Genomic DNA, 18,587 nt, shown 5'->3' with positions numbered 1-18,587 from the left:
CGGGGCCACGCGTGGCGCGGGCGGGGTCAACGGGGCCGCGCGTGGCGCAAGCAGGATCGACGAGGCCGCGCGTGGCGCGGGCGGGGTCGACGGGGCCGCGCGTGGCGCAGGCGGGGTCGACGGGGCCGCGCGTGGCGCAGGCGGGGTCGACGGGGCCGCGCGTGGCGCGGAAGAGGTCGTAGTGGCCGCACAAGGCGCAAGACGGGGAGTCGGAGGTGGGAGAGGAATCGGATCGGACTTGAGGAGGGAGTCAAGATCGGTGGGTGGGGTGGAGCCAGCAAGGGGAAACACATCTTCGTCGAAGATGACATGACGAGAGATGATGATGCGGTGGGAGGTGAGGTCCAGACACCGGTACCCCTTGTGGTTAGGAGAGTAGCCAAGGAATAGACAGCGGGTGTAGCGAGGAGAAAGCTTATGTGGAGCGGTAGCGGAAGTGTTAGGGTAGCAGGCACAGCCGAACACACGAAGGTGGTCATAGGAAGGGGTTGTGCCGTATAGGGCGAAGTGAGGGGTAGGGTGGCGCACCGCCTTCGAGGGAAGACGGTTGAGGAGGTGGGTGGCAGTGTGCAGGGCCTCTGCCCAGTAGCTGGCAGGGAGAGACGCCTGGAAGAGGAGGCAGCGGAGCATATTGGTGGTGGTGCGGATCATGCGTTCGGCTCGACCGTTCTGTGCAGAGGTGTAGGGGCACGAGAGGCGCAACTGGACGCCATGAGTGAGGAAGAAAGAGCGAGAGGCGTTGTTATCGAACTCGCGGCCATTGTCACACTGCAGAGCACGAACCGGGCGACGAAACTGAGTGGATACCCAGGTGAAGAAGTGTGTGAGGGTGGTGAATGTGTCCGACTTCAACCGAAGCGGGAAGGTCCAGAGAAAATGGGAAAAATCATCCAAAATCACCAAATAGTATTTATAACCAGAAAGACTGAGTACAGGGGAGGTCCAAAGATCACAGTGAACTAGGTCAAAAGCCTGCTCAGACCGAGAAGAAGTAGTAAATGGGAGACGAGTATGTCGGCCTAACTGACAAGCATGACAGAGACCCTCAAAATGTCCCCTACTACATGAAGGATCTAGACTACTGGTAATCTTGGTCATGACGTCGGGTCCAGGATGGCCGAGACGACGATGCCATGTGGTGGAGGAGGTGGTGGAGACCAGGACAGGAGGTGGAGACACGCCGGCGGTGGAGGGCAGGAGCGTGTAGAGCGGCCCCGAGCTGTCACAACGGGCGAGAAGGGTCCTGGTGGCCAGATCCTTCACAGAAAAACCAGAGGGGTCAAACTCAATGGAACATGAGTTGTCAGTGGTGAATCGACGAACAGAAAGAAGATTGTGAGTGATGTGGGGAGCTACGAGAACATCGTTGAGGTAAAACGGCCCAGGGAGAACCGAGGCACCTACTGAGGTGACTGGCAGAGTGGAACCGTTTCCAACGATGATCGAGGATGGGTGAGAGGGGAGGGGGGATGAGAGCGAGAGAGCGTGCATGTCGCGGGAGTGGTGTGGTACGAGGCACCGGAGTCGATCACCCAGTCGGAGGGGGGTGGGGTCATCGCCATGGTGCTGAAGGCAGCAGCGAGGGAGGCGTTGTCCCAACCGCCAGCCGACGGGGACCAAGGCGTCGAGGTGTGGGTCCCCGGGGGCAAGAGCGCGAGCGGGGCCTGGGGCACGACGGGCACACCGTAAGGAGGCGTTGGGGGCATGCCGTAGTGAGGTGCAGTCAGGAGGGCCGGCGCCGAGGGACGAGAGGCACTCGGTGCCTGGCCCGGCCACATGGCGATGGTCCCGGTCCAGGGGTTGTAGAAGGACGGTCACGTGTGGCCGCCACCCCGGCCGGAGGGACCACCACGCGAGGATCCGCCACCCCCACGGCCGCCCTTGCGGGAGCGACGACCTCCGTCGGTCGTGGAAGTCGGACGAGGGGCCGCCGGGACGGAGGGTGGAGGGCAGGCAGGAGCCCCGGTCGACAGAGGACGGTTGGCCTGGCCCCCCGAAGGCGGCTGACCGCTGGTAGGAGCGCTGTAGAGAGCCGAGGCAGGAGTGGGCGCCTCATGTGCCATGGTGAGCTCCTCGAGGAGAAGCTCGTTCCTCGCGGCATGGAAGGTGGGGAAGGGCACGCTCCTCTTGATGAGAGCCTTCAGGTGGCCGTAGCGGGGGCTGAGGCCACGCAGGAGGTTCAGCACCAAGGTACGATCGGCAACTGGCTCGCCGAGATCGCGGAGAGAGTCAGCCAGGCCCTTCATCTAGCGGCAGTATTCTCCCACGGAGAGGTCCCCCTGAGAGAACAGGTGGAACTGGGCGTCGAGGTGGAGTGCCCGAGCATCCCGATTCCCGAGGAACTGGTCCTCGAGAGCGAGCCACGCTTGGCGCGCATTGTCCGCCTGGTCGCGGATGATGTCCTGTAGCTCAACGGTGATGGTGCCGTGGAGCCACGAGAGGACAACACTGTCCATGAGGCACCAGGAGCGAGGCGACGAAGTGTCGTGGTCGACGAGGACGTGATCGTCAAGGACGAACCGCCGCAGCGTGAGAAGGACCTGTCCTCGCCAACGGGGCTAGTGGGGAGACACTGGATCCAACACCACGGACACGAGGGCCCGGATGTTGTGCAGGCCGGCGGCTTGAGCGTGGAGAGCAGCGATGAGGTCGGCGTCGAGGTCAGAGGCGTGGGGGTCCTCTGGGGGCTCCGCATCGGCGAGTGTCGGGCGGCCGAGGAGGCATTGCGTGGTGGCCATCTAGGTGGTCAGAGCGGCGCCCAGGGCACGCTCACGCTCCAGGGCGAGGGAGGCAGCGCGCTCGCGCTCCCGCGAGGCCGTCACAACGGCCTGGATCGTAGCGAGGGTGCCGACGAGCGGGGAGTCGGTGGCGGGGAGTGCGGAGGGCGCGACTCGGTGACTCCAGGTAGGTGAAGCGAAGGCGGGGAAGCCCGGCGGGGAGCTGCGACGCATGGGCAGCGGGGAGGTGGCGTGGATCGGCCCAAGGCCGGCGATGTAGGGGGCCCCTCCATGGGCGGGCTCGCTGCTGATCGCAGCGGGGGCGATGGGGCCGGTGGCGGCAGTAGTGGTGTCGTTCATGGCGGCGACGGCTGGAGGGAGTCGCAGCAAGGGGGCGCAGCCGGGTTGGGGAGGGCGCGTGGCGAGGGAGCTCCTGCGTGCTGGGCGGCGCTTGGGGCAGAGTCCTAGCGCCTGGTCGCGGTCGCTGGGCGCGCGCCTGGTCGCGGTCGCTGGACGCGCGGTGTCGGGGCGGCTGCTCGAGCGCAGGTGCAGGGGCGTCGGGCAGTAGGGGCCGGTGGTCCTGGCGGCGGCGCTAGGCGCGGCGTGGACGGGGCGCCGGGGTCGCGGTCTCCGGGGAGCGACAGCCGCGCAGGGGCGGCGGCCCTGGCGCGACGGGAAGCAGGGGACCGGACGCACAGGGGTGGCGGCCGTGGGAGGAAGAAGGGCCGGCGGCTGGGTGGAGGCCGGTCGGTTGGAGCCGGCGGCTGACAGAGAAAAAAAACCCTAAACCTAGCTCTTTGATACTATGTTGGAATGAGAACCCATGACCCTAAACAGGGTTGGGAGTAGTATTAATAGACTGAGTATATGGGCCAGGCCCATTACAGTGAGGGTATGACAGGTAATTACAGGGGAACACCCCAAACCCTAGACGGGTAGTCTAACATTGACATCTGGATTCTGTTGGAAAATGGAACCTCCACTGTGATGATATATGGCAATGAACCATCAAATTTCTTTGTGGAACTTGGTGGCAACGACTGACATGTAGGATTTGGTTAACGATAAAGGCAGCCATTCTGATGTAAATTCTGTCGTATAACATTGTAAGCTTTAGGCCCCGTTCGTTTCGGCCGGATTGGCCCATTCCCGGCCTTGTTCCGGGTGGAACAAATTGGCTCGGTTTAGAATTTGGTGGAACAAATTGGTCCCGTTCGTTTCGGTCGGATCTGGAACTAAAATTGGCCTGGTTTGAAGTTTACCCTCTCTCCACAGCCCGACACCAATCCTGGTCTCATCCCTTCCGGATTGAACCCTGCTGTGATGCGAGACAGCGCAATGCTGGCGGCGCGGGAGGCGAATAAGCGGCTGCGCGCAGCGCCGACGGCGACCCTCCCCACCGCCTTCTCACTGGTAAGACGCTGCCCTCTCTTCCTATCCTCGCGTTACGCGTTACTTCTGCGTCGCGTGCCTGCGCGAGCGCCTCCACGGTCTCGAGGCGTCCGCCGCTGCCGCCTCCGCGCCGGGGCGCAAGTCCACATCGGCCATGCCGTCCCTGTTCGCCAGGCCGTTTGCCGCCGGCAGCTCTTCTGTGTCCGACCCCGTGGAGTTCTCGTGCGGCCGCGGTGGACACCACACACTTACGACATGAATTGCCGAGATCTGAGTCAGGACCGGGCTACATCAATACTCCTACCCTACTTGAGCGAATCCATTGAGCGCCGAACGATCCAGAATGGCCAACTGAAAATAAAACACGCAGCCCGATCGTCGTTTATCCCGGTAGTTTACGGCCTGTGATTCAGGATGGCAACCACGACCAGTGCCTTCACCATCGGGGTATTTAGTAGTAAGTAGTAAGCAATTCATTTGTGTGTCTAGATTCATGTGTTTTCTTCTAGAATTAAGTGTATATTTTATGATCATGTATGCTAGCTCTTTATTTGAGTTGTTATATATAGATCCCTACAACACCAATTATAGTTGGGGAAGGTGAACCTCCCTCTTGGGATCCGGTACCAACTCTAAAAGGTATTAAATTCTTTGTGCGTATATATGGTTTGCTTTAGTCTTATTACTTGTAATTTTGAAATGATACATGATTTGCTTTAATTCTATTTTATTATTTAACTTCTACCTGACAATAAATCTATATTCTTTAGTTCTACAATGAGTATGTCATTACGAGATCATATTAGAAAGAGGAGGGAAGAAGAAGATGATGACATGATGTTGTTTATTTTCCCTGCCTTATATCTGATGGGTTCAACTAGAAGTGGGGGGACAAAAGAAGAAACGCCATACATCAGATGAGACAACTCCGTATGTGTATTGTCAAGTATTGGGAAGACAACTCCGTATGTGTGACCATTGTTATTACTGTATTTGCTTATGTAGCTGATTACTTATATAACTGTTTCTTGGCGAGTATGCGTGAACAATTGCAAGTCTTTTTGTTATTACTGTATGTATTAAATTGATTTGAACAAATTGAGTGCATCGTGATTGTGTACATGTGCTGAAATCCTGCAATGTTAGGATTCTAGGATGGCGCAATGGTATGCTGCTCTGATTTTGCACTGGTTTGACTGCATGGAATGGAACCAAATTGAACTACAATGCATGGAATGGTATGCGCTGCAGGCTACAGCTATCAGACCTGTCTTCAATCCTGGCTGAAACGAACAAGCTTCGGTGAACCACCAAGTTTCATTTCAGAGATGGATTTATTACTGACCAGGATTTAGTGAACCACCAGGATTCACTCTATTTGGGCCAGGAACAAAAACGTGTCAGTTTTCAACCCTAAGCAAACGAACGAGCCCTTAGGTTAATCCACAGAAATTTTGGACAGTACAAAATACATAAGTGGCGCATTGAAATGGAAGATCTGTATGACCACACAACTGCATTCCATGGATACCAATATACCATATCAATCTCTGTTATCTTAACAAAGCAATGAGCTCGAACAAAACTTACAAGTTTAGCATATACCAAATGGGTGGGAGATCTGCATAATACACATTTCTGTTATTTTAGCATTCACTTGTGAAGGAGATTTGTGTGACAGGCAACTTGATGACCCTATGGTCCAATCAACTAAGCATTTGGTCTATCCAATCCACAGTGCAACAGGATGGACGAGCAATTGGGATGCTCATCGTTCTAAAACCCTGATGTCCATGTCTCCTAAATCTAGCTAAGCCACCAGTGACAGTTTGGAAGCTGGAGAACCTGGTTGCACTTCATCTTGGAAATCATTTCACTAGAAATACGAGAGAACAAATCGGAACACAGGATGCAGAACAGCTATGATGGATGGAAGATCAGCTAGCATGCCAAAGAGTAGGATATACGGTGAGGAGACTCTGAAATGCGATCCTTACACTTTGCAAGATCACTGCACGGCAAACCTCAGTCTCTCCTCAGACTGTTTCGCTGCACAAAATCACGCTAACACAATGGAATAGGGGGAGGAAGAAGCAGATTACAGCACCAACAATCTCACGACTGCAAGGTCCCAAACAGAGGAAAGCGATCCTGATCATCCCTCGGTGGAGGCGCAGAGCCTGCAAGAATGTCACAGCAACAATCAGTAAACAAGGGAGTAGCAGATTGGATTCCCATCTGCAGTGGTTCAATGTAACAAAATCGCCCACCTTGCGCTTCTTGTTTCACGACAGGCTTCTTCTCCTCCCTTGATGAGGGAGTCGGCAATGGCACCGAAGTGGCTGCCGCCGCCGCAGCTGCAGCCGCCGCGAACGCCAGCGCAGGCTGCTGCATGGCGTTGAGCTTGAGCATCTTGTCCCTGTCCCTATTGGCCTCGTGCTTCTTCTTGGGGGGCGCGGGCTGGGCTGCCTCGGGCTTCTTCTTGGGGGCTGGGGGCTGGGCGGCCGCGGGCGTGGGCGCGGGCGCGGCCGGCCTCATCTTGGCGTCCCTGGCCTCCGCCTCGAGCGCGCGGAAGGCGGCGTCGAGCATCTCGCGGGTGCGCTTCCTGGCCGAGGCGGCCTCGGCGACGCGGCGCTCCGCCTCCTCGCGGGCGGCGGCCGCGGCGCGGCTGACGGAGTCGTGCGCGAGACGCGCGGCGACGAGGAGGACCCGCGCGTCGCGCTCCTCGAGCGGGCGGCGGCCGGGCGCTGGCGCGAACGAGAAGGCGCTGCCGTCGGCAGCGGCGGCGCAGGGCGGGCAGACGAAGGGCGCTGGGTGCTCCGCCGGGACGCACGAGAGGTGCGCGACGGAGACGCCGCAGGCGGAGCAGGGCGCTGTGGGCCCGGGCGGGGCGACGGCAGGGTCGCCCGGGGGAGCGGCGGCAGCGGCGGGGCAGGAGGAGAGGAGGTGGAGGCAGGCGGAGCAGAAGGCGGACGGGCTGTAGAGGAGGACGCAGGAGGAGCAGAGGAGGCAGAAGACGCCCTCGTGACGGAAGTGGTGGAGCGGCCAGGCGTCGCGGCCCGAGGCGCAGCGGTCGCCGCCGCAGCCGCCCTTGGCAGAGGGCGCCGGCGGGGACGGGCGGAAGGGGGTCGTCATGGCGATGGCGGCTTCAAGAGGAGGGGCCGGGGTGGGTGGGACGATTGGACGAGGATTAGGGTTTGGGTGGAGACGCGACCAAACGGCTCACTCGACGAGCAGGTCGCAGAGGTTTTTCTTCAGCTCTTTGACGTGGGAAAAAAAGAGAGGGAAAAGCTCCAAGAAAAAAAGAAATAAGGAGAAACAATCATTTCTATTTTATGTTTATTACATAAAAATTATTTTTTACCGAACCTTGTTACTCGCATACAGTAACATGAGCTCCAAATTCTTTTTATTAGACAGAGACGTAGATTCGGTTCTCGTACTGAAACTAGATAGAACGCACACGCCTGATCTTCGAGTTAAAAATGGTTGGATGCAGATATGTAAGAACATCAAAATTTGGTATCGCCTGATAGATGATTCCTTTATATTTGTACAATTTTCAGGTGTATATACACAAAGAAAAGAGATAAGTAAGCAACATCAAAAGTAGGTGTCAAAGCAAAATTGTTTAAAACTAAACTAATTTATGAAAGCGGTAATAATAATTATGATTCCAGATAGAAATAATATGAAAATATGTACCATAACGAATCTAACAATATTTATTTAATATCACAAAAAAACATATGTTTAAAAAAGACTAGGTTCTTCAGCTCCTAACTGTGCGATACTCTTATATGCACTTTTATACCTCTCTATGCTTTGCATGTGTATGATATGTGTGCTATGTTGTGACATGTGTTATCTTTACTATTTATCTTATATCATGTCACGTATGACCGTTTATAGTTGTATTCTTTCAATCTATATCTCAAGTAAACGAGCTTATTCATATACTTAGGCTACCAGTGGCGGACCTAGATCAAAAAATGAGTGGGGGCTAATTACCATACTGATCAAACCATTTACCATAACAACATAGACAATAAGCTTTGTCCTCTTTTAATTCTGTTTTAGGCATTATTTTCAATGAATCTTCATTGCTTTTAGATGCTATTCTAGGCTTTATTTTTCAGCCCAACATTTTTTCTCACTAATGGTAATGAAAAATCGGGAGACTGGGGGCCTGTAACTGACCTTGAGTGGGGGCCTAATTAATTGGGTACTAAGCATTATACATGGTTTTTGAAAATTGAGCGGGGGCCAAGGCCCCCACTATGTTGTATGTGTGTCCGGCCAGGCTATCTTTCTCTTGTATGGTACACGCCTATGAATTTTTGTTATATGATCTTGTACTAACATTTCATGTTACAACAGTAAAAGTTTATATAAACAAGGTTTCTTTAAAACCTGAAATATTTTCACACATGCTTGAGAATAGGTTGATTTCAATCATTAAAGGGGGAATTTAAAGCACCTAGGATCCTAATGAGTTATTGTGACTAACGTGTATTTCAAAAAAAACTAAGTTAGTTCACAATAATGGAGATCGATTGGGCTTACATGGTAATCATACCTCTATTAATGGAAACCAATTATCGATTTTCAAAGGATAAGTGGTCGGGTTAAAGGATCAGCTATTTCTAAATATCAATGTAGTTGATGGACACTTGGAGTAGTGATAGGACCTTTATTTTTCTTTTGGTCATACTATAAAAGGGATAAAATAAGTAGCTTGACCTAAGCAAGTCTAGTTAAGAGTAATGATGTACACTTGTGAAAAATTATTTATGTCCCCATTGGGTGCGAGAATCATCAAGTGCACATAAATCCAATATACTCACTCTGTCCCAAAATAATAGTTCTTTCTAACCCTATTTTTCGTCCACATTCATTCAAATGATAATGAATATAAATATATATGCAAAGTACATTAATAAATTAATCGATGAATATACATTTAGTCTAAAACAAATTATTTTTGGGACAGAGGGAGTATAATACAACACTTTACAAATTGGAGTTGCACTATATCAGTCACATCCACGTAAATGGAAATATTTAGAATGATCATATTTTTGGAAATTCATGTCTTGTTTAAACCATTACTCCCTCAAAACATGGGTTTCAAACAATCATGACATTTGCTAAACTCTTGAAATGAAAGACTGCATCTTCAACCTGTCACATGCAGACACAATTATTTACAGATGGAAACAAACTAATTTCAAAATTCATATAAGTAAACTAGCACAACAGTCGGTAGCAAGGTAAAGACAGACAAGATACTTTCAAGACCTTGTATGTGGCTTGGTAAACAACCAAAAATCCAAAAATCCTTGTTCTCAAATGTGTTTGTAAAGTGATCCATGTGCTGGTGATTCTAGGATAAGTTCATGTAGTGGGCAATGCTAGAAAATGGACTCACATTGAGTTTATAGATCCACAACGCACAAACACAGCAGCGAGACAGACCTTAGTCGCATTCGCATCTCCTTATGTGTTATCTTTGCATTGTCATTCAACTATTGCAGACGATTCGCATCTCCTAATGGACATGTTGATTGGTACTATTATGGAGTCTAGAGATGCTACATTTTTTAGAACAAATTTCCCATTAAAGCTACACATGATACATCTAATGATGAACCATCGATACCCCATGAGCATTATATTCTAATAGAACACACTGAGGAATCCCATATACATAATCCCGTGAAAGATGACAATGTATCAACAAGAAAGAGTAAGAGACCAAGGATTGCAAAGTCCTTTGGTGATGATTACATTTTATATCTTGTGGATGACACACCAAGTACCATTGAAGAGGCATATTCCTCTCCTGATGCTGACTTTTGCAAGGAAGCAATAAGTAGTGAGATGGATTCTATTATGTCTAATGCAACTTGGGAGGTCGTTGAGCGTCCTTATGGGTGTAAGGCCATTGGCAGTAAATGGGTGTTCAAGAAAAAGATTAGGCCTAATGGTACTATTGAAAGGTACAAGGAGAGGCGTGTAATTAAAGGCTATTCACAGAAGCAAGGTGAGGATTTTTTTGATACTTATTCACCTTTGGCTCGATTAACCACAATTCGTGTGTTGCTTTCTCTGGCTGTCTCTCATGGTCTTCTCGTCCATCACATGGATGTTAAGACAACATTCCTAAATGGAGAGCTAGATGAGGAAATCTACATGGAGCAGCTAGCTGGGTTTGTAGCAAACAGTCAAGAAGGCATGTTGTGTAAATTATTGAAATCTTTATATGGCTTGAAACAAGCACCTAAGCAATGGCATGAAAAGTTCGATAGAACTTTGACATCTGTTGGCTTTGCTATGAACGAAACAGACAAATGTGTATATTATCGGTATGGTGGGGGCAAGGGAGTAATTTTATGCCTGTATGTTGATGACATTCTAATCTTGGGGACGAGTCTTGATGTGATTAAAGAGACAAAAGACTTTTTGTCTAATAATTTTGAAATGAAAGATTTGGGAGAAACTGATGTTATTCTTAAGATTAAGCTACTGAGAGAAGGCAATGGTAGGATCACACTTGTGCAATCCCATTATGTGGAAAAGGTTTTTAGTCGCTTTGGTTATAGCAAATGTGAACCTACTTCAACACCTTATGATCCTAGTAAGCTATAGAAGAAAAATCGAAGGATATCTAGGGATCAATTGAGATATTTCCAAATAATTGGTTCACTCATGTACTTAGCTAGTGCTACGAGGCCGGACATCTCGTTTGCTGTGAGCAAACTCAGCTGGTTTGTTTCAAATCCGGGAGATTATCTGTGTGCTCTTGAGAGAGTTCTGCTCTATCTAAAAGGTACTATGAGTTTAGGCATCCATTATACCGAGTACCCAACAGTACGGGAGGGTTATTGTGATGCAAATTGGATATCTGATACTGATGAGATATATGGCACAAGTGGATATGTGTTTTTGAAAGTCGCCTAGAGGGGGGTGAATAGACGAAACCTGAAAATTATAAACTTTGAACACACACTTCGCCCAGGGTTAGGGTTAGAAATAAATAGTATTGAATTCGGGGTGCGGAAGATAGTTCTTGCTATGAGTTGCTCAATCATGCGGATAACTTTGGGAGCAAACTCAAAATGATGTGAGCAAGAGAACTTTAGAGAGAGAAGAAACAAATCAAATAGTGAAGATTAACTCAAGCGATGATTTGTTTCCCGAGGTTTGGTTCTAAAGAACCTACTCCTCGTTGAGGAGGCCACAAAGGCCAGGTCTATTCCAACCCTTTCCCTCTCTTAATCAGTCACTTATACCGGTCGAGTGCTTCTTCTTAATCACACTTGACTTGATTTTGGAGCTTGGAGAGGATTTGATGCTTTGATTGTGTCTTTAGAGTCTATTCTTTTGCTCTAGTATTGGATGAGGAAGTTGGAATGCTTGTATGGCTTGAATGGTGGTGGTTGAGGGTATTTATAGCCCCAACAACTATTCTAGCCGTTGGCTGACTGCTTTGTCGATGGGCACACCGGACAGCCCGGTGGTGCACCAGACACTGCACTGTTCACAGTCCGGTGACTGCCACATCAGCCGACCGTTAGGTTTTGGAGCTGTTGACCGTTGAAGTCTTCTGTCCTTGTGGTGCACCGGACAGTCCGGTGGCACACCCCACAGTCCGGTGCGACCTGTCATCGCAGATTGTCTCCTGACTTCTGCGCTGCAAACCGCGCCGCAGTCTACGCAGTCGACCGTTGGGCGAAGATGACAGTTGCTCCGAGGGCTCACTGGATAGTCCGGTGATTTTTAGTGGATGGGTGCTAAGAAAACCCGAGAGCAGACAGTTCGCGAGGTGCTCCAGCCAGGGCTTTGATACCACCAATGTCACATTCGGTTTTAGAAGGCAATACGAATGCGAACCATGTACGTGCCAGGATCAGCAATTCACATACACAGCAGTTACATAACTGGACATCATCACACAATGCTCAAATAATAACATAAAAGAAGGTATAATAGTCGATTACATCATGATGTCCGAGACATCCACATAGTCTTTAACAATTATCAAAGTGCGGAAAAGAAACGTAGATAAACACGACATTCACAGGTAGCCGACTGGGGGTTTGCCGCTAACCCACGCCTAGAACTCATCGTACTCTTGGAACTCTTGGAAGTCCTCCTCCACGACTTCATCTTCTCCTTAGCAGTGGTTGCAACGTGGACAACCTGGGGGGTTTGGTGTGTAAAGCAAGGGTGAGTACACATCAACATACTCAACAATATGTCCCATTTGGCTGTAGTGGACTAGCTTTTTGTGGAGTTAAGTCAAGCTGTTGCTTTTAGTTGGTCAGGTTATTATTACTAGTAGAAAGCCAGGTTTTAGCATTAACCCAAGTTGTTAACCCAAAGTACCCTTTCCAAACGGAAAGAATACCACTTACCATTACCATAAGCATAGTCATAACCATCGTCCTCATCACCACCTGTAAACCAAACATCTCTGATCAAAGTATCTCTAATCAATGGAGCTCCCTTGGCCGCTCATAACCACGAGCACGACTGATATATCAGTTTCATAACACTCTGCAGAGGTTGCGCACTTTACCCACAAGCCGTGATTCCCTCTTGCCTCGAGCCGATCAAACCCTTAAACACTACCAAGGTGAACAGGCATGGTTTTACTATGTAGCCTTTACAAAGATTTCCTAAGGTTGTAGTCGCCCGTTAGGTTTCCTAAATGTACCACACTACTCCCCAAGGGGCAAACCACCCTTGGCAGAGCGAGCCGCATACACCGAGCCCCATTCACGGCACGACGACGAAGCGAACTATACCTCAGTTCCTCTAATTATTCAGCTAAGGGCGTCCCATACCACCCTCATGGTTGCATTGTTTTCCCGGGCGGTCATCTAATGAACCAGTCCTTACGGAGAGGCACTCAAGAAATAACTCAAGTCCCCTTAAATGTCACAGTATCATCATCATAATCAAAAAGGGAAAACAACGTATCATAGATAATCTCATCATGTTCATTGATTAATGTGAAGCACTAGCATGAAGCTAAACCAAAATAACCCAACCAAAATAGGTAAACAAGGACAAGATAAACCAAAAGCTAGTCAATCCTTGGGTATAAATTGTGTAAATGCGGGGAGTGAATTATAAGAATGAATAGGACATAAATGGATCAAGGGACACTTGCCTTCACCAACCGACTGCTGCTCAGGGTCTTCACCTGCAACTCCTTCGGTCTCCACCAACTGACCGTTATCTATACGAGTTCAAACATACATTCCACAAATTTAATACAAAAGAACAGTACACCATACAATAAAATATAATAAATAAACAGACGTTCGGTGCAAGGCTCACGCCTACGACTAAGCGAGAAAGAGAGAGCAATGGTCGAGGCTACGGTCGAGAAGCGATCACGTCACGCGATTATAAATCAGAGAACTCGTCTAACTGAACAGTATTAATTTGGCCATCATGCTATGCATAGGATAAAATCATATTCTAAATCATTATAAACGGACCAAAGTAAATTTAAAAAGGATTGTCGCGCGGTGAAATGCACGACACAACACTTAGACTGAATTAAGAATAAAACGACTCGTCGCACGACAGAGCGCGCCACGAGACCCTTTGCATTAATTATAAAATAACATCAAGCGTCGCGCGACGAAGCGCACGGCGGCATATGCCATTTAAACTGAATTTAAAACGAAACGTCGCGCGACTGGACGCGCGACACCACACGTTAAATAACCTGGAATTAAGATGAATCGTCGCGCGACGGAGCGCGCGACGCAGCGCACTAATAAATGAGAATTTAAAATAAATTGTCGCGCGACGAAGCGCACGACGCAACACATTAAATAAATCCAAAATTAAACTGAATCATCGCGCGATGAAGCGCGCGATGAAACACACTAATAAACTAAATTTAAAATTAGCTAAGCCAAAATTTAAGCGTCGCGCACGCTAAGGTCGCGCACGCGGGAACGCGTTGCGCGCGCCGGGGGCACGCGAGGCCGCGCCGGGGGGCACGCACAGGGGCTGCCGGGGAAGGGCGCGGGGAGCGAGGGCCGCCGCCGGGGCATGGCGCGGGGCCGCGGGGAGACGCGCGGGGCCCACCAGGGGGCGCGTGGGGCCCGCCAGGGGGCACGACCGCGGGGGCTTGAGCCGCCGCGGGCGCACGGGGCCGCCGGGGCGCGGGGTGCGGGGCACGGGGCCGGGCGCGCGGGGTCGCCGGGACGCGGGGCGCGCGGGCGCGTGCGAGCCGCCGGGGGAGCGAGGCGCGGGGCCGCGGGGGCGCGCGACGGGGCACGCAGGGGGCACGCGACGGGGCAGCAGGGGGACCGCGACGGGGCACATAGGGGGCGCGCGACGGGGCAGCAGGGGGCACGCGACAGGGCAGCAGGGGGCGCGCAAGGAAGAAGAAAGGGGAGGGGGAGGGAGAGAGAGAGAGGGGGAGGGAGAGGGAAGGGGAGCTCACCTCGGGGACCCAATTCCGGCGATAACCATCACCAAGACCTGGGGCACAACGGGGAAGAGAGAGAGAGATGGGAGAGAGAGGGAGTTGTGTGCGGGAGAATTGAATGAGGGAAAGAGAGACAAGGGGAGGGGGGCGCGCGCTTGGGGGAGGGGCAGGGGCGCCAGGGGCGCGCGGGCCAGGGCCGGGCCGAGCTGGGCTGGGTCGCGTCGTGGGTCAACATCCCATGACACGCACAACCACTGATCGGAATCCAAACGCGAAACGAAAACCGAAACGAGACTAGACGAACACGCGATTAAACACGACATCAGACAAAGAAATATGCCTCGACATGATGCAACACCCATGAAAACTTAGGTTTTTGTTTACACGCAACACAGACACCAGTCGCTATACTACTTTGAAATTGGGAAGAAGGAGCAAAACGAGAAGAGAAAAGAGAGTAACGCCTAAATTTGGTGAGTATTGAAAGTCGCCTAGAGGGGGGGGTGAATAGGGCGAAACTGAAATTCTCAAAAATAATCACAACTACAAGCCGAGTTAGCGTTAGAAATATAATTAAGTCCGCGAGAGAGGGTGCAAAACAAATCGCAAGCAAATAAGAGGTGTGACACGCGGATTTGTTTTACCGAGGTTCGGTTCTCGCAAACCTACTCCCCGTTGAGGTGGTCACAAAGACCGGGTCTCTTTCAACCCTTTCCCTCTCTCAAACGGTCCCTCGGACCGAGTGAGCTTTCTCTTCTCAATCACTTGGAACACAAAGTTCCTACAAGGACCACCACAAGATTGGTGTCTCTTGCCTCAATTACAAGTGAGTTTGATCGCAATGAAGAATCAAGAAAGAAGAAAGCAATCCAAGCGCAAGAGCTCGAAAGAACACAAGCAAATCTCTCTCACTAGTCACTAAAGCTTTGTGTGGAATTTGGGAGAGGATTTGATCTCTTGAGTTGTGTCTAAAATTGAATGCCTAGCTCTTGTAAGTGGTTGGAAGTGTGAAAACTTGGATGCAATGAATGGTGGGTGGTTGGGGGTATTTATAGCCCCAACCACCAAACTAGCCGTTTGGTGGGGCTGTCTGTCGTATGGTGCACCAGACAGTCCGGTGCACACCGGACATGTCCGGTGCGCCAGCCATGTCACCAAAGCCGTTGGGATTCGACCGTTGGAGCACTGTCTTCTGGGCCCGCCTGGATGTCCGGTGGCGCACCGGACAGGTACTGTAGAGTGTCAGGTGCGCCAGTATGGGCGTGCCTGACTTCTGCGCGCGCTGGCGCGCATTCAATGCGCTGCAGGTAGCCGTTGGCGCTGAAGTATCCGTTGCTTCGATGGCACACCGGACAGTCCGGTGTACACCGGACATGTCCGGTGAATTATAGCGGACTAGCCGTTGCGTTTTCCCGAAGCTGGCGAGTTCCTGAGGCCGCTCTTCCTTGGAGCACCGGACACTGTCCGGTGTACACCGGTTAGTCCGGTGAATTATAGCGGAGCGCCTCTGGATTTTCCCGAAGGTGACGAGTTTGACTTGGAGTCCTCTGGTGCACCGGACACTGTCCGGTGGCACACCGGATAGTCCGGTGCGCCAGACCAGAGGTGCCTTCGGTTGTCCCTTTGCTCTTTTGTTGAACCCAATACTTGGTCTTTTTATTGGCTAAGTGTGAACCTTTGGCACCTGTATAACTTATACACTAGAGCAAACTAGTTAGTTCAATTATTTGTGTTGGGCAATTCAACCACCAAAATCATTTAGGAAATAGGTGTAAGCCTAATTCGCTTTCAATCTCCCCCTTTTTGGTGATTGATGCCAACACAAACCAAAGCAAATATAGAAGTGCATAATTGAACTAGCTTGCATAATGTAAGTGCAAAGGTTGCTTGGAGTTGAGCCAATATACATACTTATAAGATATGCATGGATTGTTTCTTTGTTTTTAACATTTTGGACCACGCTTGCACCACATGTTTAGTTTTTGCAAATTATTTTGTAAATCCTTTTCAAAGTTCTTTTGCAAATAGTCAAAGGTAAATGAATAAGATTTTGCAAAGCATTTTCAAGATTTGAAATTTTCTCCCCCTGTTTCAAATGCTTTTCCTTTGACTAAACAAAACTCCCCCTTAATGAAATCCTCCTCTTAGTGTTCAAGAGGGTTTTGATATTAATTTTGAAGAGGGTATACCAATTTGAAATTGTATCATAAGTAAGATACCAATTTGAAAATACTCTTTGAAAAACTAAAAATTTTAGAAATTGGTGGTGGTGCGGTCCTTTTGCTTTGGGCTCTTACTCTCTCCCCCTTTGGCATGAATCGCCAAAAGCGGAATCATTAGAGCCCTTTCAAGAAGTCTCTCCCCTTTGGTTATAAATAAATGAGTGAAGATTATACCAAAGATGGGGTCCTTTTGCTGTGGACTCTCCCCAAAAGATGGAGAGATGCGCGGAGCGACGACGAAGGATGAGTTGCGGAGTGGAAGCCTTTTGTCTTCGTCGAAGACTCCAATTCCCTTTTAATACACCTATGACTTGGTTTGAAATAGACTTGAAAACACATTAGTCATAGCATATGAAAGAGACATGATCAAAGGTATATAAATGAGCTATGTGTGCAAATCAACAAAAGAAGTTCCTAGAATCAAGAATATTTAGCTCATGCCTAAGTTTGTTAAAAGTTTGTTCATCAAGTGGCTTGGTAAAGATATCGGCTAATTGATCTTTAGTATTAATGTAAGAAATCTCGATATCTCCCTTTTGTTGGTGATCCCTAAGAAAATGATACCGAATGGCTATGTGTTTAGTGCGGCTATGCTCGACGGGATTATCCGCCATCTTGATTGCACTCTCATTATCACATAGAAGAGGAACTTTGGTTAATTTGTAACCATAGTCCCTAAGGGTTTGCCTCATCCAAAGTAGTTGCGCGCAACAATGGCCTGCGGCAATGTACTCGGCTTCGATGGTAGAAAGAGCGACAGAATTTTGCTTCTTTGAAGCCCAAGACACCAAGGATCTTCCCAAGAACTCGCAAGTCCCCGATGTGCTCTTTCTATTAATTCTACACCCTGCCCAATCGGCATCCGAATAACCAATCAAATCAAATGTGGATCCCCTAGGATACCAAAGCCCAAACTTAGGAGTATAAACTAAATATCTCAAGATTCGTTTTACGGCCGTAAGGTGAGCTTCCTTAGGGTCGGCTTGGAATCTTGCACACATGCATACGGAAAGCATAAATCCGGTCGAGATGCACATAAATATAGTAAAGAATCTATCATCGACCGGTATACCTTTTGATCGACGGATTTACCTCCCTCGTCGAGGTCGAGATGCCCATTGGTTCCCATGGGTGTCTTGATGGGTTTGGCATCCTTCATTCCAAACTTGCTTAGAATATCTTGAGTATACTTCGTTTGGCTTAGAAAGGTGCCCTCTTGGAGTTGCTTTATTTGAAATCCTAAGAAATACTTCAACTCCCCCATCATAGACATCTCGAATTTTTGTGTCATGATCCTACTAAATTCTTCACATGTAGACTCGTTAGTAGACCCAAATATAATATCATCAACATAAATTTGGCATACGAACAAGTCATTCTCAAGAGTTTTAGTGAATAAAGTAGGATCGGCCTTTCCGACTTTGAATCCATTAGTGATAAGAAAATCCCTAAGGCATTCATACCATGCTCTTGGGGCTTGCTTGAGCCCATAAAGCGCCTTAGAGAGCTTATAAACATGGTTAGGATACTCACTGTCTTCAAAGCCGGGAGGTTGCTCAACATAGACCTCTTCCTTGATTGGTCCATTGAGGAAAGCACTTTTCACGTCCATTTGATAAAGCTTAAAGCCATGGTAAGTAGCATAGGCCAATAATATGCGAATTGACTCAAGCCTAGCTACGGGTGCATAGGTTTCACCGAAATCCAAACCTTCGACTTGGGAGTATCTGAGAGCACCTAGAGGGGGGGGGGGGGGGTGAATAGGTGATCCTGTGAAAACTTCAAACTTAAGCC

General features: G+C 49.7%; 1 protein-coding gene and 1 long non-coding RNA gene across 2 annotated transcripts; one reads left to right on the top strand and one right to left on the bottom strand.

Annotated features, from left to right (window-relative positions):
* Positions 1–3,815: 3,815 nt before the first annotated feature.
* Positions 3,816–5,231, top strand: LOC109943084 (uncharacterized). Its single transcript, XR_002265705.3, has 3 exons — positions 3,816–4,130; positions 4,679–4,748; positions 4,880–5,231. It is a non-coding gene; the product is annotated as an uncharacterized lncRNA (long non-coding RNA).
* Positions 5,232–5,593: 362 nt separating this feature from the next.
* On the bottom strand, positions 5,594–7,393 carry LOC103641354 (uncharacterized protein). The gene is made up of 2 exons (XM_008664710.4): positions 6,380–7,393; positions 5,594–6,289 (listed from the first exon to the last, which is right to left on the bottom strand). The coding sequence occupies exons 1-2, from the start codon at positions 7,242–7,244 to the stop codon at positions 6,225–6,227; spliced, it is 930 nt and encodes a 309-aa protein (XP_008662932.2). The 5' UTR covers positions 7,245–7,393; the 3' UTR covers positions 5,594–6,224.
* Positions 7,394–18,587: the final 11,194 nt, after the last annotated feature.

Source organism: Zea mays, chromosome 10 (assembly GCF_902167145.1).
Source record: "Zea mays cultivar B73 chromosome 10, Zm-B73-REFERENCE-NAM-5.0, whole genome shotgun sequence".
Taxonomy (NCBI): domain Eukaryota; kingdom Viridiplantae; phylum Streptophyta; class Magnoliopsida; order Poales; family Poaceae; genus Zea; species Zea mays.
This window is presented reverse-complemented; position numbering and strand designations above follow the sequence as displayed.

What these genes read in the sequence shown, in the direction of transcription:
- LOC103641354 (XM_008664710.4), bottom strand. Translation starts at nt 7,244, where the DNA reads ATGACGACCCCCTTCCGCCCGTCCCCGCCGGCGCCCTCTGCCAAGGGC. An exon ending in CGTGAAACAAGAAGCGCAAG is followed by an intron (nt 6,290 to 6,379) that starts GTGGGCGATTTT and finishes ACATTCTTGCAG; the next exon opens with GCTCTGCGCCTCCACCGAGG.